Source organism: Gouania willdenowi, chromosome 9, assembly GCF_900634775.1.
Source record: "Gouania willdenowi chromosome 9, fGouWil2.1, whole genome shotgun sequence".
Classification (NCBI taxonomy): Eukaryota; Metazoa; Chordata; class Actinopteri; order Blenniiformes; family Gobiesocidae; genus Gouania; species Gouania willdenowi.
The window spans coordinates 17,899,184-17,923,504 of NC_041052.1; the positions used below are offsets into that span (position 1 = coordinate 17,899,184).

Genomic DNA, 24,321 nt, shown 5'->3' on the forward strand with positions numbered 1-24,321 from the left:
ATTGCAGCTTCACCAATTTAGAAACATCCTAAAACAGTGACTCTAAACCTGATAATTCCAGCTCCCAAAATTCTCCAAATCATCAGATTAGAGAAAATGAGAGCACAAACAAAATAACATGTTCTGTTATTATTATTATTGTTATTATTATTATTGATCTGAAAACAGATGTTTAAAATATAGTACTTTTTGAAGGTATTGCAGATTTTTTGGAGAGACACAATGCAATAAGACATAAAACGAATACAGGATGTAGCAATTCTTTTTAAAATTGCTTCAAGCTTGATTGAATTTAGATAAGGCAAATACTCTCACTCATAACACCTTTTTGACTGAAAGTTCAAAACCTTATTTTGTCTTTTGTATGTATGTTTTATATAGAAGAGAAATTAATATTCACTAGTCTTTTATTTATCCCCAATATGTTCATACTGTTGTTAGATTTTCATGGCTGAGGCTCACCAAAACTGGCCATAATGAGGCTTGTGCAAGAGTTTCGGATGAATCCCCTTTAGTTCTAGCTAAATTTTATTCAGAGTAATCACTTTTTAAACAAAAACTTCTCTCAACTTATAGAGCGTCAGTTGAAGCATGTTGTTATCTGGGAGCTGCACAGAACGGCCGGTACAACTGTCCACTGCTGATAGTGTGCTGCAATCTGAGGTCAGGCTCCTTTTTCAGTGCAGCTCAGTCAGCAAAACTCCCCAAATTTTTCAAATTCATCAGTTCTTGCACCACTCTCTTCTCAAACCTCCAGACAAAGTGTCGCTTATGAACAACAATAAAAAGCCGGAGGCGCGTGGGGAAACCTAAAGTACAAATAATTAAAAACTAGAGATTTCAGATAAAATGTTACTACATACTAGGGGCATATTCTGATGACAAAAACCAGAGATTGCAGAGCAGGAATTGATCCTGACACAAGGAACGTTGGCTAGTTTGCAGTCAGTCTTTCTACTGTGTGCCCATGTCGCTAAATACGTGTGCCTGAAGAGCAGGTAAAACTTAGCCCATTCTCATTTTACATTCAGCCAAATTGAAAAAAACAAACAAACTATTGAAGTGTATTCCTGATAACAGGTAGTTCAGAATGCTTCCCCAAAGAAATGATTGGAGGATCACATGCAACAATGTCAAATTGGAGAAAGATTTTAATATTTAGTTATTTAAGACATGACCAGATCTGGCAGCAACACCGGAAATGATCATATCACTTATAACATACATGTTTTAGGTGAACATAAAGACATAGGCGGAGTTTGAGATTCTTGCCACGGGGGGGGGGCGAAAGAACAGAATTTAATATATAGACCATCTGAAGATTCCCACCAAGTACAATGTGAGTAACACATACAATGATGCAAAAATAATTAGTAACAATTCATTTTGTTGACCACAAAAATTTGCATCAACGCGTCGTTTAATGTTGTAAATTAATGATAAAATTAGGCCGGCGGCCGCTTTCTGCTTCGCTTTTGCTACAGTGCCAAAGATTATATATATTATATACTACAACAAATTCATTACACAATCTACAACAAATGAATTTATATCTATTTTGTACAGTCACTGTGTTTTATGGCACTTAAAACATTTGTATATGATGTACATTATATGAACAACTGTGTTTTTATTTAATGAATTTGGGAAAATATGAAAACTTTTGACCACTCGGGGGGGGGGGGCAATGCTACCCTTGCCCTGCAAATTCCACATATGCATGGGCGGTAACGTTCACTCAAATGATCTGGAACACAGTTCTGTCAGTATAAAACGTCCGGAAAGGCTTTAATATCATTATTCAATAAAAGGTTTTGAATTACATTAACAAAGAACAAGGCGATAAAGCTCAAATGTTATCATTGCCATTTATGACATAGTCGATATAGCATTACACAAAAACATACACCTGACCACACCATCCAGAGAACATTTTGATTTCTGACCTATATAACGGATCATTTGTTGGCCCACCAAAATTATTTAAACACAAGTTGTTTTTGTGACTGTGTGGGTCACAGAGAATTAATATTCTCATCTCACGAAGAGGCGAAGTATTCAACAGAACACTGAGCTCTATCTTTGATGCCTGAAAATCCTTTACATCCAAGCAATACCACATAATGTTCACATCACTTTTTTCTGTCTTTCTTTTTTTCACGAGACATAAGTGATAATGTCTGAGGACTGTTCTTACTGTATGTGCCATATGCAGTTTACAGTCATATGGAAAACACACAATATGCTTCTAAACAAGCCAAAATATATACTCAGAAATTACCTCACATTCAACAACCCATATGTACAAAGGGACGTTTATACTGGTATACATTATCACAATCCTAATAATTAGCAACTGCAAAAGGATACAAAGATGAACTCCAACATCTCCCCAGTACTAATTTAAACTCCACACCATAATTAGTTATCAAAAAAAATAATTACCATGAAAATGTCTGATTAAAATCTCAATCCGTCCTAAAGACTCACAACTGAAAGAGCACTGAATTAAGGCGTGCTGCGTTTTTCCAACACCGCCGTTCACAGTTGTCCCCTTATTTGGTTTTAATTGCAGATATGCGCGTAGTACCTCTGATTGGATCTGAGAAGCCGAGTAGCATTGGAGCAGTTGATTGAAAGTGACCTTCGTCTAATTACAATTGGTCTAATTATAATTCTCTGATTACATCCCTGCAGGAAATGTAAGAAGATGCTGCTGGTGGCCTTTGCTAATGATGCTGAGATTTTTTGGGGAAGATTTTTGCATTGAATAGATGCTGAGTGGATAAGCCGAACAACAGGAGACTGGTGTTGTCATCTTGACTACAATTAAATCTAATTGAAAGCAAAATCCAGTGTTTGTTTTAGTCTTGATGTTTTTAAAGGGTACTTGTAGTGAATTTTAATTGCAAGCGCTATCAAAAGATCACACATAACATAAATACATTTAAAATGAAAAGCTCTAACAAAAAATTAATAAAAATTATTATTTTTTATTATTATTACTAATGTCTGAAGTATTTTTTTTAACTACATATCGCATTTAGGCTATGTCCCAATACCCACATTCGCACCCATACAGACTTCCACAAAGAGTGCACCTGGTTTACGTGCACTTCAATGTAAATGTATGCAAGTGTGCTGAAAGGGTAGAATTGATACAGTTTGCGGTTACGTCATCCACCTGAGTCCGAATGTCATCAATCATGAAGGCAAAATATATAAAGTAATTCAAATTTAAAATAACTTACTTATGTCCTTGAGTAGAAGCATTTCGGTGGCCTGTAAATAGTGTGCCATTTTCTGCACTCAACTGAATAAAATGAAATGTCATTTTGTCTGTCCCTGTGAAAGATTATAAATTGAATTAGCCATTTCATGTATGTTTCATATTTTCACTATTACAAGTGTACCAGAGTCCTTGTAACACAACCTGTATTTTAATATAAATGTAATGTAAATGATAGTGTGTGACATGTTATTATGTAGTAAAAAATGTTACTGTATATTTTATTGTATATTTCCTTCCTTTAGGGTGACATTTGAACATTCTGTCAAGGGACTACAGATGAAAAATAGCCTTCTGACTAAATCAGGTACATTTTCTGTCCCTGTTAAATAAACTATAAAATACATAAATATTTCAGAAATGAAAGAATTGATACTTACTTGCACTTTTGCATTTTTGCTGCCAACGGGGTTTATTGTGAGTTTGTCCATCATTGTTTTTAAAAAAAATTGGAATGTCCCACAACAAAAGGACCTATGGGTAATTCCCTTCAACAAAGTCCACTTACATGCACGCTTCGCACATGCGTGCATTAGGGGCACATAGTGGGCGGAGCTTAAGCACACTCTGTATAGGGACACCCTACGCACTCGCACCCTTAAGCGGGACCGCGCAACAGAGGGGCGCAAGAGCGCAAGTTTGGGTATTGAGAGGCAGCCACAGTGCTCCACTGACGGGTCCCCCTCAAGCAGATGTTCCTTCTCTAAATTGCTTCAATGTCCTCCAGGACTCATCCCCCAGTATGTCTAATCTTTTCCTACTGTTTCCTAATCACTTGTGTTGCGCAGGGGGATCTCCATTGCATCTCATATGTAAACAATGCAGTTGACAGCCGGCTGTGGTTGCTCCGATGTGCAACAAGAGCTCACAATATCAGCTTCATACACAGAAATAGCTCGAACACACATCTTTGGTTTGTCCATAATAATAAATTACATTTTTCATTAGAGAAAATGTGAAGAATAGCACTATTAAAAAACCTACATACAAAAATAACATGGCACAATTGGCTGAACATGTATTTTAAGGTGTAAAATCATGCAAAAATTGATTCAAATGTGAAACATGTTTTGTTCTCTATATATGACTAGTACAAATACTCTTGAAAGAAGAGTCTGGCTGTTTTTGTGCAGATTTTTTCTGCTTCTAAAACCATCTGCACAGTCAAGTGTTGTTTTCTCTCCTCTCCGTTCTGTTTGTCTCCAGGCTAAGGTCGTGTTGCCCTCCAACTCACTTCCCCCGGAGTCGGGATGACATCATCGCCTCGTGCCCTGTTTTCAGAGTATCTATTCATCACCCTAATCATCATCACCAGCATCAGCAACATCACCTGCGTATGCACACGCAAGCGTTCGCACCTACTGCACAGAGATAAAACGGGGGAAGAGCCCCCACCGCCTCCACAGGATTGGAAGCTTACAGGAGAAAAGCAGCAAACCATAGAACGGCAGAGAGAGGAGATCCTGCTGGAGTAAGCAGAAAGCCCTGACCTGTGCACTTCTAACAATATATCTCTATAAACCACTGCATAGACAAAGCTGATGAGTCAGACTTTGGCTGCAAAAAGACAAACAACAACAACAACAACAACAACATAACATGGTGCAGAGAGAGCCACACATTACAGCCCAAACACACAGCAGGTGATCCCGCTCTCAGGAGCGAATTCACTAAGAAAGGGTGGTAAACCAGTTAGTTTCCTCACCTGCTGCGCGGATTCACTAAGATTGCAGCAATACTTAGTGCACTTGCAGAACTGGTGCAGACCGCCCTTATTTAAATGAGCGTTTTGTACGTGTTGTGTTGAACATGGAGGGTGAACATGAGTGCGCGGAAGCGAAAATAAAAATGTGAAGCAGCAGAATTGGAGGTGTTAGTAGAGGAAACAAATATAAAAATGGATGAATTACAGCAGATAGATAGATATTCTTTATTCATCCCGCGGTGGAGAAATGTGAGTGGATGTGACTGTGAGCGATGGATGGGTGCATGCGTGCGACAGTGACCCAAGGAGGAGAGATGGACACGCAAGCAAGCAAGGCACATTTACTACAGCGATGATCTCTGCGTGTGTTTGCACCTGCTTTTCAGCTGTACTATTTTCTGGTACTACAACTATCACCGCAAACAGTTCCAGATTTCATGAATCGCATTGCTCCTCCTGGATACATTTATTTGCATTTCCTCCTCCCATGTTTTTGCTCCCCCTGGGAGATCCGCCTACTATGCAGATTCATTAGGAGGAAACACGCTAAATGGACTCAGGGCGCACTCACGTGGATCAATTTACATCTTTATGTGGCTTTTGCAACAATGTTTAACCATATTTTTTTAATTAGTGACAACTTAGTTATGAACACATTGCCCAATGCATTAGAGAGCATTCAAATTGCAGTTAGAAACTAATCTCACAGATAGACAGTTTACTTCTATATAAACACATTGATTTTGCAACATAAGATCACACCAATAAGAGACAGAAAATGAAAAGCAAAAACTATGAGAGGGAACTTACATAGTCATGGAAAGCCTTGGCCTCACTGGAGTGTTCACATGTGTCTCTTCTCTCAGGAGCCGCACAGTAAAGGTCCCAGAAAACACTGCAACACAAAGAAAGCTGATAACAGGGCAATATAAAACAATAAATAACATAACATTGATCACTCACTGGAAATTGTATCTGAAACCATTAAACCCAAACTTACCACCACCAGGAGTGGAGGAACCCAGGTGGTTCTCCTAATGTTATGTTCTTCTCCCATCGGATCTTTGCAGACAGAAACACAGACAGTGAGATGCTTCAGAAACTATGCTATCAAAATAACAATGACTCTTATTGTTAGGAGGGAAGAGTTTTTACAGTGGGACATTGTGCCAGTAAATATTTGAGTGCTTCAGAGTCTCTCTATTCTATATGTAAAAGTATGTGTACACTAATGTCTGCATGTACTCAGTTTGGAAATGCACAAGTTACTTTGCCTATTTTAGTGTATCTGTATATACAGTATTTCTGTTTTAAATGCATGACTCAGTTTTTTTTTTTAAAACATATTCACATGAACTCTCAATTATGAAAGGAAAAATCCTGCAGCTGTGATTTCAGCTCCTGGAGAAGGTCATCTCCTAATTAAGAGGTCGATTTTGAGACTGTCCAAGACTCTATGTACCTTAAAGCTGCTCCAACTGGAGGATTACCGTACACTTTGCAATGACGCTCTACTCCCATTGGTTTGTGTGATTATGGGTTAGTGTGAAGTGTGTAAAACAGAAACACCAACCCTAATGCACTCACATTAACGAATAAAGATGTTACTTTTGAGGGCTCTCCGCCTGAACACAGCTGTTGGTTTAAAAGTAAATGTGTGCAGAAAATAACTTTTGTATGTGTAAAGAGTGATAAAAACTGAAGTTTAAATTCCAAAGTGTAATTTCAAAACATATCAGAGCTTTGTCAGGTTTGTACAAATTCTGAAGCTAACATGCATTTTTGAGCTAATGATACTCCAATGTGTGTGTTTGTTTTTTGTGTCAGGCTTCAAAACATGTCAGTGATCGAGTCCGTGTCTTCCAGTGTTTACATTTAAAGAAATGTCTTAAATATTTATTGGTAGCTTATTGAGGAAAAAGTGGACAAAAACATAAATAAAGGACAAATAATATATAAAAGTGCCAAAAAGAACTTGCAAAAATTGACAAAAAAGGGGGGGAAAAAGCTAAAAATCAAAAATCCCTTTTTCAAAATAAAAGCATCTATTCTTGTCTTCCATTTGTTTTTTTCTCTTTTGTAATAAGCGCTTTTGTTTTGAAGTTAACAGGAAGTATAGTCAGTATACGAAATTAGAACCAGTCGCTATGGCGATTGTGTAACATTCTTTAATGTTATTAAATCTAAAACTCCTAGATAGCAAACATGCTGCTAAATACTTTCGATTCACACTTCTACCATCTTTGTTTTTTTTTTTTTAGATTAGATTGCTAGTTAATTAAAATGGGAAATCCCCCTGTTACAGAAGCAGAAAGGAATACACAAAATCAACTTAATAATTTATAATATATTAAATAAATATAAGGTATTTAAAATACATATAAAAAAACTAAAATATTTTAATGATAAATGATATACAAAAATATACAATATTACTGCAGCATGTATGGACACAATAAAGGCACTGAAGGGTTTTATCAAGTCACATAATTTAAACAGGAAAAAAAATTATAAATAATATTGCACATGATATCAATAGGGTGTAGCAATGGAAGCAACTGAAAAACTATGACCAACAAACACGATTCTTGACAGTTTCAATGCAGGCTGCGTGTGGAAATACATGTTTACGAATACTAAGTAGCTTAACTCCTGGTCTTTTAAAACTAAAAACATGAGGAAAAATTGTCAAAACAACCAAGACATAGATGTTTTTTTACAGCAACTGCCTCTCAGCTGTGCCACCATTCAGGAGAACTATTCCTTCAGCTTAGGGTTCTAAGGTGAAATCCTGGCCAATAAATGTGCTTGATTAAGCAATCAATAATTTGGATTGGTGGACTACACCGAACTGTTAATATCTAGTTTGTATAGCTAAAAAAAAATCACTTTTTTATTTTAAAACAACACCTTATCAGTTTTCAGTCATCAGTTTCTATTATAGATTTGGACATATTGTCTGTGGCATCACATTACATCCATTTGTAATATTGTGCAGAGCAGAAAGAGCTGTTTGTTGTTCGCCTCCTGTATTAACTCATGGCGACGTGTGCATTTATGAGCTGAAAGCTGAACAGGGTTTTGTGTTCTATTCATTGGGAAAATGGCTTTGTCCCAGTTTTACTGACAGGTTGTGAATGCTGGCCTGAGGGTTAAGTGTGAATTTCTTTTTCCATCACCAAGTAATGAGTGTCAGTCGTATGAGGGTTTCACACGCGGAGCTCGACTATAACACAAACACTTCACCGATCGCTGTCAAATGCCTTAAAACCACTCTCAAGGTCAGGGATTGCTGACATTTAATGTTGGTGTTTTATACACGCGCGCGCGCGCACACACACGCACGCACAGAATGTGGTCAATTATAATTGTAATCGCGTATTTGATAATTAATTACAATGATGACTTAATTATAATTGTAATTTAAAAATCTGTTGCTATTGTAATCGAGTTTAGATAATTAACTTTGTAAGTGTAATTGTCATGAAAGTTCTATAAAAATTATCAATTATTATTTAACGCAAAACTGGGGGAACCATGTTACAGTTCTATGTACAGTTCTACACATATATAGTCAACAATTACTAAAATGTGTTTCATATCAAGATTTCCCACATTTGAACATTTAAAAAAATTCAATATACTGTATATATTTTCATTGATAAGGAAGCCTAACAAGGCAACCAATAGATAGAAAAGACATTTGATGATAGATATTTGTTTTTAGTGTATTTTACAGCTGATTTAGGACCCGTTATCATGAGAGATGCTAACAGACAGCTAACACAAGAGGAAGGTTGTGTTTTATGGGATTATTTATTAAAGGCTCAGTAATTGTGATTAATTGTACTTGAACTTTAGTAATTCATTTAGTAACTGACTTTCTGAGGATAGAAAATAACCCTGATACATACATACATACATAAAGATGCCTTGAAAATAACAGCAAAATCACCCCAAAGTTATTGTGAGGTCTATCTTTCCTTTATCAACAAAGTTTCATCAGCTTCTGGGTTTCAAAGTGAGCTTATGTTTCTCTTTTCATTTCCTTGACTGAACTGCTTCCTATCAGTTAAAAACACAGAGGATTTTGTGCCACCTGCTCCAGCAGCAGTGAGAACATGTTCTAAACAAGAGGAAAACCTGAATCACTGCACTTTTAATCAGAACGTCCTGACCTCAGCTGGATATCAGACATGGTGACTTTTAAAAGGAATGCTTTGCTTTGAAGTTTTTTCGGAGGAGGGTTTGAAACTGCCTCCATTTGTTTGCCCCACATGCTCTTAGTCCAAGTTAACAGTTACTTAAACCCTTGGGTTATTTGAAACACCGGTGACAGCTGCTTATATGGTTGAAACTATACACAACAGGGCTGACCTGATCCTCTACATCTCATATCTATTTAGTGAAACCTCATTCTACATAAAGCCAAAGGTGATCAGATCAGGAAACTCTTTATCTAAAGGCAACAACCACAAAAATGCAGCAACAAATCCTTCCTTCTAGTGGTCTGCACTTTAAGGAGATGCCTTCATTAAACATCTGCATGAGACGATGAGCTTTCTTTACCGTGATTGCTGGCAGATGTAGGCTGACTGTGTTTACAAGTGCGCTTTCTAATGTTGCATTTTCTCTTTACGTGTCATGGTGTTTTGCAGTTTTCTTTAGTGAATGTGTAGATTTTTTTTTTTTTTAAACTAATAGTTCAAATCAGCCGTTCAGTTTGACAGGAATGTGCTTTCCTCCACCCTGTTTACCCTGTGTGTATATATATGTGAGTACTCGAGCTGTACACAAGTGGCTGTGTTTATACTTGTTCCACTCTTCCCTAATGCGTTCTCTTACTTGAATATGACACCGCCTATGCTTTTCATCTCATAAATCAGCAGAAAAGAGATGGTAATATGGCGGTGAGGGAGGGGTGTCAGAGTGTGCGAAGTGTGTGTGTACGAACACACCAAGTCGGAGTGATGAGAGTCAGTGCCAGCCGATGATGTAACCTTTTCCATCCCTCTCTTTGTTCTCCCCTCCCTTTGGCTGACATACAACAAGCCTCCAGCCTCTGTCTTTTTACATTGTAATTTACCACCATTTACAGTGAAGTTCTGTAATGAACTGACCTCAATCTCACCCCGTCACCTTTTTACCTCTGCGGAACATAAGGGAGGACATGCCCGCATCTCGCAAAGACAGAGAGATTAAAAAAAGGAGACATAATGAGATTGACAAAGGCAGAACTGGTGAGCGGATCAGACAATGATGTCAGTGTCTTTAGCCTCTTCCCTTGCTCTGGATTCAGTCCTTCTGAACACAATGTTGATGTCAAATAACTTGTCCGCTGCACTAACCTGGTGGCTCAGCACTGTAACGCTGGGCTAATTCAATTAGCTGATACACTTACTCAACTTATTGTATGAGGGTTAGTCCAATCCTCAGGATGGACTACATGTGTACACACTTACCTCAGAGAGAAAGGTCTGTGCTGACTTCTGTGCTCCTACATGCAGAAGGTACTCGTACACATAAAGTGCCAATCTGCAAGAACATGAAAGAAAAGGTGGAGAAAGGTCAGACACAAACAGCCTAAAGAAGTGTGGTCGTCTGGAATTAAAAAGGGGGTTGACTGAAACGTCTAGTAATTGGTTTGGAAAAAAAAAAAGACAGTTAAAAATGTATCAAAATTAACACATCACAATAAATATCAAATAACTGTTTCTATACTTAAACTTGCTCAATATGAAAGTGTCTATTTGTACGGTTGCTGTACGGACAAACCAGGGTGCTATTGGTACATTTACCGAAGGGTCTTAGGGTTAGGTTATAACCCTACATTGAAACAATTTTTAGGGTTAGGGTTAGGTTAAGCTTAGTCACGTGACATAAACTGGCAAATGAGGGGCGCTATGTACGAATAGAATGTCAATATATTGATAGGGCAACCGTACGGATAGCTACTGCCTAAAAATATTTGAGGTGTGCACTATTCCTATCTACTCTGTATTTGTAAAAATACTTTAATAAAACATGATCAAAAACTAATTTAAAAAAAAAAAATGTTTCTGGGGTTGCCAGCCATTTGTGATATCAAAATTGGGTCACGACCATCGCGAGTGTTTGTGATCTCCGAGTGCTCTTGTTGTGCTTGTTTTTTGTCTTAAAATAGGTTTCTCCGATACAAAATCTATTAATTACCACTGGAACTCCTGCTTAAAAAAAGGAACAAAAGTAAAAATTGGACCCTAAAGTGCTACATTAATGACTTGATATGTGAGAGAGGAAGTCAGATGTACACCCACATTATCCTAAAGGTAATAAAACCAGAAGAGCAGTGATCACCACCCAATGCTACACATGAGTGCATAACATACACCTGAACTATTCTAGATGTTAAACCTGTGTATAAAAAAATAAAGACTGTGTGTGTGGTGTGACTATACAGTAAACACCTCACCGTCACATGTCTAGGGCCTCTCTTTGCACTTCCTCTCAACACTTTGATTGAAGTCGGTATTAATTACAGGTTTGATCTGTTAATCAATCCTCCTCCCCGTGTGGATGTGTTGGCACAAACAGCGACATTGAGAAGAGAGGACAGCCTGATCTACTGCTTTATAAGTACAAGATAAATATTGATTCACCGAGGATTCAACATCAATTTCATTGGTTCCAGAAGATACTGTTCAGATTTAAGGATCAAGACATGGTAGCAACATGTAGAAACACTCCAAGAGGATAATAAACACACAATGTATCACAGTATAATTGCATTGAGTACTGGAGGCCTTGATATCAGCAAGTACAGTTTCCGCCAGACACCTCTGTCTGTTGTCTGACCATGATAGACTGTACTACTCAAACTCCTTTCCTGACTTCTATTCCTCTTCTTTCTCGCTGTAGGGTTCTCACCTTCTGTTTTTCTTTTCCCCTTGTATTATTATGGTATTGATTGTTGTCATGTTTGCCTGATAATAACGAGAAGAGGAGGAACCATGTTCCCTCCCTCTTTCTCTCCCTTTTTGTTCTCTTTACCCCATGGCCCATAGGTAACCAAAGAGATAGAGGCAAATATTTTAATTATCACAACAATGAGAGGTTTGACAAAACTCTTAACATCTCGACAACTGAACATGAATAAAATATGCTTGAATATTTCAAGCGACTTTGAACATTTCTAGGAACATACTCGCTTTGCTAAAATGGTTAAGATTAAATGTGTGAGACTGTAATCTCACACATTTGCAGTAAATCCACTTCCGGCAACAATGCCAATGATGGGCTGCAGGATGGTGTCATTAAGAATACAGGAAAAAAGAAATGCTTGTCTTGCGCATGCATTGGACTGTTGATTTTTAAAAATCTGTTTCCACTCAGAGGATGACCTCCTTTGAAATAAAACATTTACTTAAGCTGTGACTATATTGACTTTACTGACATAGGCCCCTTCTTTATAAGCCTTTTCACACTCTCGGAAATCTTGCTCTCGTTCAGTTCTCGCGCAAGCGTTCAGAGTTCGAGAGAGATAAACTCGCCATGGATGACAGCGAGTCTGATAGAGATAGTTTTACACTGCTTTCTCTTTAGGGAAATCAGTTTCAAACTGGCAGTTTTTTTCCCCTCACCCCTCCTCTCCTCCTGTTGTTGATCCCTTTTTCACCTAAATATGTGGGCGCCACAAATGGCTGCTCCGGTGTGTTGATGTGTATTCTTTCACTGCAACTACCAAGTCAAATTCCTCGTATTTTTCTAAACTGTACCTGGTCAATAAAGCTCTTCTGATTCTTCCGATTCTGATTCTTCTGATAATTTTTACCGTATAAGCGTTGATTCCTTGAAAAAATGTTTGCGTTAACGTGGTATCGTTCTCGGAGGCAGAAACGCTGAGTTAGCTTCTAAAGCTAATGCTACAAATGAGCTGAAAATTCTGGTTTTTCCTAACTTTTCAAACTATTTCACTCATCAGCCTGTTTAGAGTCCATCTTGTGCACTTCCTTCAAAAATTGTAAATTTTATGAAAATAATGGCCTAATAAAAAATGATCATGGACCTGGTTAGTGAATGGTGTATCTCGTAAATTTACCTTTTCAAAGTGAGAACTCATACTGTCTTTTTCACACTCAGAAATCCTGCTTGTCCCATCAACAATGATAATAATATATTTTATTTATAACCGCTTTTCAAAAACACAAATGCACTTTACAATTGTTAAAACAAGGCCGTGGCTATGGAAACATTAAACGTATCCATAGACTGCCACTCTATGCATACGCAGCGGCCCTCATTGGCCAGTTTAGGACACGTGATCGGTGCACCACGTGACTTAAAGTTCTGTCAGTTGTATTTTTGCTCATATTTATTTTTAGCTACCCAACTAACCTCTTTTATTTTTGCCCTAACCCTATCCCTAACCCTAACCCAGAAATCACCATAAAATGTTTTTTTTGTCATATATGTATTTTTAAAGGTGGATTTTGCCATGCCAACTATGTTAAAATGAAAAAAATGTATATGTCAAACGTGGGATTCAAACCCACGGAAACGTACGTTTAACGCATCTCTAACACTTTCTCAAAATAACTACACAAGTCAGAAAAAGAAATGAGTCTGAATATGTGCGTCGTTCCCGGGCAGAGTCCAAAGTGCACCCACGGGAGACCCTGGAATTCGGGGCTTGTCGTTCAGAGACCAACTCCCATCAATAGGAGAAGGAGCGTGGAAGTAGAGGAGGTCTTTGATACTGCTTCTCCCATAAGTTTTACAAAAGTGCTCGGATACGTGCATCATTCCCGGGTAGAGTCCGAAGTCCACCCACTGGAAACCCAGGTAGTGGGTGTTTTCATACACCAGGGGTCACCTGTGTGGAAGCAAGGGGACTGCCCTAGCTTCCATACTGCTGGTGAGTTGCTCCTATTGGTTTCAAAAAGTGCTCGGATCGGCCGAAAGTGGCGTCAGCGGAAATCCCTGGTCGCTCCTCGAGTCTGAATATGTGTAATATTAATAATATAAACAATATTAAAACACTAAATATCTTTGGAATAACATTATAAATGCTGCTAGGTTGGAAATATTAACAAACTGATCCATCTTGTTTACGTTTATATCTCTCTCGATCTATGACCCACAGGTTGCACAGTTCCAGAGTGTGAAAAGACTTATTGACTTGGACTTTTTGGCTTTATATACATTTTACCTTTAAAGTATTCAAAACCCTGTATACTTTATGTATTTATCAACATAATTTTGATGCCCAATCAACATGCTGTGCTCTTCTTTTAAAAGTAGCTAATAAATTATATTTTGGTCAATAGCTGTGATGATAATTTAGCCATTTCTTCTAACATTTTTTTCAAAAATTACATCAGTTAGTGGACATAATGAACACTGAAGCCTTTATTTTAATCACATTTTATTTCATTTGAGGGATTTGCCCTTTTTCTGTTGACTGATTTCATTGAATGTTTCTTATAATATTCATTGGAAAATGGTATTTTAAAGGTCTTATGTAAACACAGGGTAGCTGCACAGCTCTGATTGAACATGCACATTTAATGGGCTCATAGCTTCTCATTGTAGGCTGCGTAAGAAGCAGTGAGATGCTAACATTATCCATTAACTACAGATGAAGTAAAAAATAAATAAAAATGTAGGAAATTGCTAAAATAAACATTTTCCATCGCATGCCCTCTTATTGCTTATTATCCGTAATTCTTCCAACACTTAGTAATAAATCAATTATTGTAAAGGTGTTGGAAGCTGCGGGATGGTAAATGGGTAGCAGTGATGTAAACAACCAACAAATAAACACTACAGAATTAAAAAAGTGTGTGCAAAAAGAGCTGGAACCGAAGGAAAACAAATCCTGAATGATGTTGCTGCTGACGCTAATCAGAAGAGCACAGCCTTAAACTACTGAAGCCTTCTTCTTTGATTTCTAACAACATATATAACTTTAAATTTGTTGAGCTTTAACTTGAAACAATTTTCTCACAGACGTTCAAGCAGCGGTCTTAATCTTCAGCTAGCATCTATTCATGAGGTTGATGTAGAATTTTTTTTAAACAAAACTCATTGGGACTTTGAATCACTGATGCAGTCGCAACACTCAGTGTGCAAAGAACCATCCAAAAACACACTAATACCAGTTACTTCAAACAAAAGTGATCAAACTGAAAAAGCAAAGGATATCTCGATAGTTTATACCAGTGGTTCTCAAACTTTTTTGGCTCAAGTACCTTTAGTCGACTACCACAGTTTGTTCAGAATTTTGTAAAAAATAACCATAGAGCATAATGATGGAATGAATGAGTGAAAACACATTTTAAAGAATCTCATTTTGTAAATAAATGGAATGCTTCCTGGTATAATTTCTATAGTTTTTATCATATGCCTGTACGGTCATCTCCCTCCTGATGTGAGACCAAGACTGACATGTATTTATTTTCAGTTCATAATCTAATCAAGATCATTTTTATCATTTTTCAGGGTGTTCTTTGTGTCATTTTGTTGTTTGTTTCATTATTCAGTATATTTTTGCTCTTATCTTGTGTGTTGTTGGTATTATTTAAATTATTCTCTCTCAGTGTGTGTGTTTTTGTTGTCGTTTTGTATTTTTCTCTGTTATTTTTGTGTATTTTGTAGTAATCTTGTGTATTTTTCCCTCATTTATTGCATCTTCGTTGTCGTTTTGTGTGTTGCTGGTAGATCGTACGTATTTTCTCTCTCTCTCTCTGTGTTTTTGGTGTCATTTTGTGTATTTTGTTGTTATCTGTTCTTTTTTATTAATCAGTACATTTTTCTCTGATTTTGTGTTTTTTTTGTTGTCATTTAGTAATATTTAGTATGATCATCATTTTTAAATAAAAATAAACATTATAAAATAATAAAATGAATGAGTACTACATTGTTTAATGATGTATGCACCCCTAAAATTTTTTTAATGTTAAACAAGTTTAAAGATGAATAAACAAAGCAGGTGTAACAGGACAAACTTATCGTCAGCTGACTGATTTATTTTCCAGACTCAGACATTTTGATAGTTTATTGTAATGTGTGTTTTGAGCAGACCTTCTGCCTGGCTGCTGCAGTAAATCAACAGAAGAACAGACAGCAACACCAAGCGTCAGCCGCCGGAGTCTGAGCTCAGTTTTAACGAAGGCAGACGCCACAAAGTGTGACCATGCTCTCGTTACTGAGCTGCTGTTTGTTAGTGAAGCTCGGGGGAGAGCATGGACAGCATCGGTAAACTCAAGCATAACCTGAGATTTGAGCTCAGACATGAACTGGTTTTCCCGCGATCAGCATTTAAGGAGGCCAGTGGATCACTGCTAATGAATTTAGTGCCATCAAATCCTGGCTGGCCATGCTGCCTTCTGGGATTGAATTAGTGTTTAATAGATTAGCTTCAGATTATTTCATCTTGGGTGATACATCTGAACAAGATTTACATGTTATTGACATAAATTGAAGCTGTCAAGATATATGATATGATTTTTACTAGACCTGTCACTTTAACGAGTTAATTGCGATTAATTAATAACAGGAAAAAATAACACGCTAAAAAAAATAATGCCGTTAATCGCTTTTTATTTAGCACTCCAAACAGCGCAGAACCTTTATTTCAAGAGTTCAGGGTATACTCATAATATTGATGCACAGACTACAATAACAAGACTGGAGAATGCCGAGCTGCTCAGCATTGTTTGCGTTCATTTTGGCTTTTAAAAACACCGGATGGAAAACTAAAGCCTAGTTGTGGGCAAATTGTGCAAGAAAGAGTTTGCCTTATCACTGAAGCGTAGTTGTATGAGCCTTTTTTCTGTCAGTATGTATATTTTTAAATGGTAAAGTGATCATCTAGAGAAGTGACAGGTAGTGGGAAAACCTGATATGAAACATATTTCAAAAACTATTGACTGCGTATGTGTAGGACAGAACTGTAACATGGTTCCCCAGGTTTGTGTTTAATTAAATTGTAATAAGTCAATTTTCTGAACTCAATTACAACACAGTTATGATTACAACAGCAACAGATTATTTCAATTACAATTAAAATTAAAATTATGTAATAATTGTAATTAATTATTATTTACGCTAGTACTGTACTGTAATTCTCAAAAAACTGTCAGTGCCAAGGCATAAAAAATGAAAAAATGTGCAAATTTTTTTCTGAAATTTTAAATTTGGAAAAAACAACCACATTTCAGAGATAAGGCTGTATATAAAAAAATTGAATTTATTTATTTTTTTCGTTTACTTTTGAGACAATTTTAATATTTTCATAGGGGAAAATTTTAATCAAGAGGTAAACTGACAGAAAAAAGGCTCAGACACCCACACCAAGAACATTAATACCAATATTTTCATTGATAAGGAAGTCTAATAAGGTAACCAAGAAATAAGAAACAATTAGACGATAGATAATATTTTTTTAGTGCACAGCTGATTTAAGACATGGGTCAAACTGACCTGTGGCTAACAGAAAAATAACACAAGGGGAAGGTTATGTTTTATGGGGTTATTTATTGAATGTAGAATGAAGTAATTGAACATGGATAATTGAAGATATAATTGTAATTGAAAAATGTAATTGACCCCAACCCTACCAGACACTCCACACAGTGAAGCCTAAGTGTGACAAAAATATTAATTCATATTCTGTGCAGTGGTTAAGCATTTTTATCTATCTAGGAACAATGGTAGATTAGAGGCTCTGACCTGTCCATTGTGAATATAGGTCAAACACAGGTTAAACGTGTTCTGTTGAGCACTCTACACATAGATCTCTTCTAGTTAACATCATATAAGGGGAATGACTGCAAACAGACAGATGAAACACAGCTCTCTCATCCAGTCCACAATGGAGGAGAGTTTTAAAAAGGGAGGAAAAGACTGATGTTGTAACAGAGGAATAACCGAGTGAGACCAACATTCTAGATGCTGAGCAGTGAGAGAGGAGGGATTAGAGAGACAGAAAGAAAGGCAGATGGGGCGTCGGAGGTGATGGGTGTGAACAGATGAGCACCAAAGGCAAATACTCATGAGATTTGGAAACTTTCATATTGTAATGTTGAGGATTTTTACCGAGGGGTTTCTCGGTTAGTCAAGCACCCTGCTGTGACCGCCTTCTGCAAATTAACACAAAGCCCCGCCATCAAAACAGTCAAGCTACACTAGCTTCTTCTCAAGAGAAACGGTACGCTGTGTGGAAAACATATACATAAAGAAAAGGCACATATGAGCTGTATGCCTTACCCTTATTCACTGAACTTCTTTGGATTTTATATCTACAAAAGAAATGAGTTAAATGAGTTCTCCATGAAAGCTAGTAACAATGGAAATGTAATCCTATCTTGAACTAAGTCCCAGTAAGTTATATACTGTAATTATCTCATGGATATTCTTGCCTCCCACAAAAGTCTGAATTACCTTCTAAAATCTTTTCAATGTGTTTCACAGGAAGGGGTCCTTTTGGTAGAAGTATGATAGTAAAGTATTCTCTGAGAGGGTTTTTTAAAGCATTTTCTAACAACTAGAACTAACACAGTAACAAAAAAACATCTCACGTTGGTAAACTGAGGAAGTGGCCGTAAGTACCTTTATTACATTTCCATATAACCCTCACACGGATGCAGCTACTTCAGATAACACATATCTTTTACTCGTGTTATATAATTTTGCAGCATACGCGACTGATGCAATGCACACAGTGACAGTAGAAAGGCAGCTACTATTTATAAAAACGACTCATTATTAGTATTAATCTACTAAAGAGCAAAAGAAATGAAAGGTGGGTACAAAGTGATAAAGCACAACAGTACAACTTCTCCCTGATGTATTTTTTTTGGGGGGGGGGGTAACCCTGGACAGGTTCATTGGACTGTCCAGCATTGCATTAGGACTGTGATGAATAGGTGATGAGTGTACTTTGGTGTCTTCAGTCTACACCAAAGGTGTCAAATAATATTTAGTTCAGGGGCCAAATACAGACCAGATTTTAGGTAAGAAAAAAAAAGCTATTCCAATATTAATGTGTCATAGTTTGCACTTCTACGTATTACTCATATATACAGTATGTAAGGCACCGACAATATCCATGCATACGTGATAGAGATCAGTCCCTGCAAGATCTCCACTTTAATGTTTCTTGATTTTGTGACAATCTTTTGTGTAATTTAGAGGAATTTTGTGGGAATGTTTGAGAGAAATTGTTGGATTGTGAGTTCTGTTGACAATGACTGCAGTCATGTGATATGGGCAAGGAAAAATAGTGAGCCTCTGCAAATATTGTGAAGTTTCATTGAATTTGTATATTTGGATGGATGGAGATATCTACAACTAAATTAGTTTTTGATTTACACAATTATTCATGTTTTCTGTCATTGGATGCTCTAAAGCAGTGGTTCTCAGACTTTTTAGGCCCAAGTACCCCCTTTCTCTTACTTCTGAATCAAAGTACCCCTTTGTCCGCCTACAAAATGTTGCTCAAAATACTATGAAAAAACAACTATAGAACATAATGGATGGAATAGAATGAGTGATAACACACATTTTAAAAATCAATTTTGTAAAAAAAAAAAAAAAAAAAAAAAAAGGTGGAATGTAACTGTATTTAGTGTTTATGATTGGATTACATTTCTTATAGTTTCCGGTCATCTGCGTGGTGTGGGACTAAGACTGACTTGTATTTTCAGTTCATGTTCCAATCATCCATGTAAACCTGGCTCTCCACTTCATCCTCCAGCACCTGGACTCCCCAGGCTCCTACGACCAGGATCCTGTTTTGTGGACTTCAGCTCTGCCTTTAATACAATAATCCCAGCTCTCCTTCAGGACAAGCTTTCCCAGCTGAACGTGCCAGACTCCACCTGCAGGTGGATCACAGACTTCCTGTCTGACAGGAAGCAGCACGTGAAGCTGGGAAAAAACCAGCTCTGCTCCCCGGACCATCAGCACTGGGATCTCCTCAGGGCTGTGTTCTTTCTCCTCTGCTCTTCTCCCTGTACACCACAGCTGCACCTCCTCTCACCAGTCGGTTCAAACTCCTGAAGTTTGCAGACGACACGACCATCATCGGTCTCATCGCTGATGGAGACGAGTCCGACTACAGGTGGGAGACAGACCGGCTGGTGTCCTGGTGCAGCCAGAACAACCTGGAGCTCAATGCTTTAAAGACAGTGGAGATGATAGCAGACTTCAGGAAGAACCCAGCCCCCCTCACCCCCCTCACCCTGGGAGACTCTACAGTGAGCTCTGTAGAGTACTTCTGCTTCCTGGGGACCATCATCACTCAGGACCTCAAGTGGGAGCTGAACATCAGCTCCCTTATCAAAAAAGCTCAGCAGAGGATGTACTTTCTGCGGCAGCTGAAGAAGTTCAGTCTGCCAACAAAGATGATGGTGAACTTCTACAGCTCCATCATCCAGTCCATCCTCTGCTCCTCCATCACCATCTGGTACGCTGCAGCTACGGCCAAGGACAAGGCCAGACTGCAGCGTATCATCCACTCTGCAGAGAAGGTCATCGGCTGCAATCTGCCCTCCCTCCAGGACCTGTACGCCTCCAGGATTTTGAGGCGTGCAGGAAAGATTGTGGCCGACCCCTCCCACCCCGGTCATAAACTGTTTCAATCTCTCCCTTCTGGTAGGAGGTTTCGGTCCATCAGGACCAGAACCTCCAGACACAAAAAACAGCTTCTTTCCCTCTGCCACCATCCACATGAACACACCCCAAGTCACCCACTGAACCCCCCCCCGATCACCACCTCCGCCAGCTTGATACCTGCTGCACTGTATATATATATTTATATTTATCCTATTTATCATTTATTCTCTATCTATCCTTTATTTATCCCTCATCCTTTTATTATTATTGTTTGCTGGGTTGTTCTATGTTGTGTTGTTTTATTTCTTTTGTTTCTTTTGTTTGCTTGTTTTGTGCACCAACCACCAAGTCAAATTCCTTGTACTGTCCTCAAAACTGTACATGGCAAATAAAACATTTTCTGATTCTTGATTCTGATTATTTCCATCATCATTATTGTGATAATTTTTAAAACTATAAATGAACATTATAAGAAGGCAGTGGCTATCCGTACGGTTGCCGTATCAATATACCAACATTCTATCCGTATGCAAGCGCCCCTATTTTGGCCAGTCATTGGGCAGTTTAGGTCGTACAAATAGACACTTTCATTATAAAACGCCATATTTTTTATGCTTTGTAAAATTTCCACACTTATTTAAATACCCCCTTTAGTGCGTACACCTATTGGAGGAACACGTTGTCTCGACCCAATGTGTCAACTCAAGGCCCAGGGGCCAAATCCGGCCCTTTAGAGCATCCATTCGGCTCGCAGGAGAAAGTGAAAATTATGGAGAAAAACATGAATCATTGTGTAAATTACAAAACAATCCAGGTTGTAGTTATCTTAAATCACCAAAATAATTTTCTATTTTAAAATTGCAAGAATTGCAGACAATTCCACAAAATTCCTCTAAATAACACAAAAATTAGTCACAAAATAAATATTGTTTTAAGTGAATTCAACTGATATTTGAAAACAAGGGGCACAATGTTATTTTTCTCCCCACCTGTAATCTGTGGCCTACTTGAGATCAAACTGGTCCATATTGGCCCCTGAACTAAAATGAGTTTGACACCCCTGGTCTAGACTAAACTGGGATATGTTAAGCCAGTACAGCAGATGGATATTTTTAATTAGGTGATTTATTTTAATGTTGTAAATAACATAGCTTCCTATGGGTTTGCAGACTTAGGGTGTAGGGTTTGTAGGGGTGCAAATTTTCAGTGGATTTGTAGCGAAAATCTCCTTTAAGCCATAGATTTGACAATAAGACACCTGAGCCTGATGACCATAACGTATTTGCAAGAGGGTCAGAGTCTGGTCACAGTCCAGTTTTTGATCGTTGAACCTCCCAAAGCAACACACACAGCTTTGGATTTGAATCCAGATTCTCGACATAATAGTTTATCGTCGTGCCCAGTGAAAAGTGAAGCCACGCGATCCACTCACTCTGCTGTGACTATAAGAGAAGCCCCAGCAAGAAACAGAGCTAGCCAGTCATCGACCTGCTGCCCCTGCTGTGGGCAGCCCTGTGTGTGACAGCCAAACACTTTCCCTGATTAATCAAGCCTAGCAGCAGGGCTTTATGTGCCATTAGGAGCCCAGCTAAATGACTTCACTTCATTCATTAAAGTGGAGAATCCTCTTTGGGTAGAGTGACCCTGTTTGCCAGACACACAGACAAGTTGAAGCCAGGATGGTGATGGTGGTGAGGCAGGGCTGAGGTGGTGGGGGCACTGAGGCAAGATAAACAACGACAAATATAGACCCATTACAATGTTGAATAATTCATATGCAGAGCTTCAGGAAAACAACAAAATGAAAATCCAAGAGCCCAAACACCCATGGTGTTTACAAAGGCTTTGTACAGCTAGAAGCATCTTCAAAATAAGGCTATTAATGGCACAAACCTTGTTCGAAAAGGTCTAACCACAAGATCATAGAAATAACCCCGTGTATGCAAACCAGGTGCTATAGACCATTCCCTGACTAAGTATAATGAGGAAAATTGCTGTTTTAATAAACTGATGGTTTGAGAGTCTGAAACTAATGGATACAGTGCATGCTTTGAGCCATTCTCCTGCCTCAGAGCAAAACACACCCATAAAAGACAGAATACAGTCAAATATAAACAAAGTTAGAACCAAAAGCACAGGAAAAAGTATTGCAACAAGGACAAAGCCTGGTTTGTTTAGCAGTAAACACAGAGATAAGGAAATTAAGATGAAAAGAAAGATAGGAAAGATATGGAAAGATTTGCAGCAACTAGAGATGCATGATGCGGAGAGAAAGAGTGAAAGAGAGATGGAGAGCCAGTAAATGATTAATGAAAGCTTGTGGGAGGGTCAGGATGGAGCAGGAGGTTTGAAGCTGCAGACGGTCATCAAACCTGAACGGGACGTTATGAAGAGCCGCACTGCTGCTCGCTTCTTCTATGACACTAGATTAGCATATATAGCACTTGGAACTTGACCCACTAATAACTTAAGAGGAATTTCAGTAAAACTGCTTGCTTGAGTATTAACTGAGTAGCTGAGTATTTTTTCTGCCATAACCATAATATCATAAATGCAAGGCTTAATTTGGTGATTCATAAACTAATGAAAGCAATATTTACTAACCAGGTAATTAGAAGTTGTGCCTTGTTGATGACAATGTCCTAAACAAACATGGACATAGTAACCAGCTTTCAGATGATGTCCCCAATGTTTAATATAACACAATATAAATCTAATGCTTTAGGTAGTGTCGCAGAAAGACCGCTCCCCAGATCATATTTTAGGACTAGCTGGACTTGGGACTTTCCATTAAGACCAGTCGAGGCCAGCACTGATCAGCTGTTCTTCAACTTCATCAAAGTGACTATAAGGAGAAGCACTTGGATGGCAAAAATAATTTAAAAAAAACGTTGCCCATAAGTGCATTTTGCATTTTCCATCAAAATATTTTTATCACCAAATACACTAGGCCAAAACAGGATGCTGTGAGGACACAAGCAAAAACAGATACATCACGTTGACAGGTGGCAGATGTGCTTCATCTTAAAAACAGATTGGTTACCACGGTGATGGGCAAAACAGAGGCTGTAAAAGCGATACACGCACCGACACGTAAGGGAATTTCGATTCATGTTCTAAACGATTCTCGATTCCGATTCTTTGAGTTGTGCAGATCAACAGGTCACAGATTACACAGGATAAGTTTTTCATTTGAAAAAGCCTTTACACAGGCCATATTCATTAATTGACATAGTTTATACAGTTCAATTTGGTTGCTGTACTGTAACGAGGGTATTCAATTACAAAGGTTCCCAACTGTAACTGTAAAAATTGAAACTTGCTGAAATAACACTACAAACAAGTTGGCAGCAGTCTAAAAAACAAAGGGCTGTTAAGACGGCCGGAGAAGAAGTGATCAGCGCTCTCTCTCCTCTGTCAGCGGCTCTGCAGACACACACACACACACACACACACACTGAGTCTGCTCCCTGGTAGTCATGTCACTGGAGCGATGGCGTGACCAAAAAGCGCCACTATATTGAAGTGACTGCAGTCCCTACAGTCACGTTTGGTGTGAATGCACCTTTATACAAAACCCTGCGTAAACAAACGGAGCAAGCCGGGCGGAGTAATACAAATCGCAGAAACAAACTAGTGCGGGCATTTAGAAACCGAAAAAAAAGTTAAAGTTCAAACAGTTTCGTAACGGTTCCGGAACCGGACATTAGAAACTCGGTAGATCCATCAC

At 38.1% G+C, this 24,321-nt stretch overlaps 1 protein-coding gene across 2 annotated transcripts in view; it reads right to left on the reverse strand.

Annotated features, from left to right (window-relative positions):
- The window catches only part of LOC114469856 (single-stranded DNA-binding protein 2), a 66,236-nt gene that overhangs the window by 27,320 nt on the left and 14,595 nt on the right, over positions 1-24,321 (reverse strand). For both annotated transcript variants that reach the window (XM_028457728.1, XM_028457730.1), the window contains exons 2-4: positions 10,457-10,529; positions 5,995-6,056; positions 5,805-5,889 (exon numbers count right to left, since the gene is read on the reverse strand). In XM_028457728.1, the coding sequence (XP_028313529.1) occupies positions 5,805-5,889; positions 5,995-6,056; positions 10,457-10,529 (220 nt within the window). The remainder of the gene's footprint in view (positions 1-5,804; positions 5,890-5,994; positions 6,057-10,456; positions 10,530-24,321) is intronic.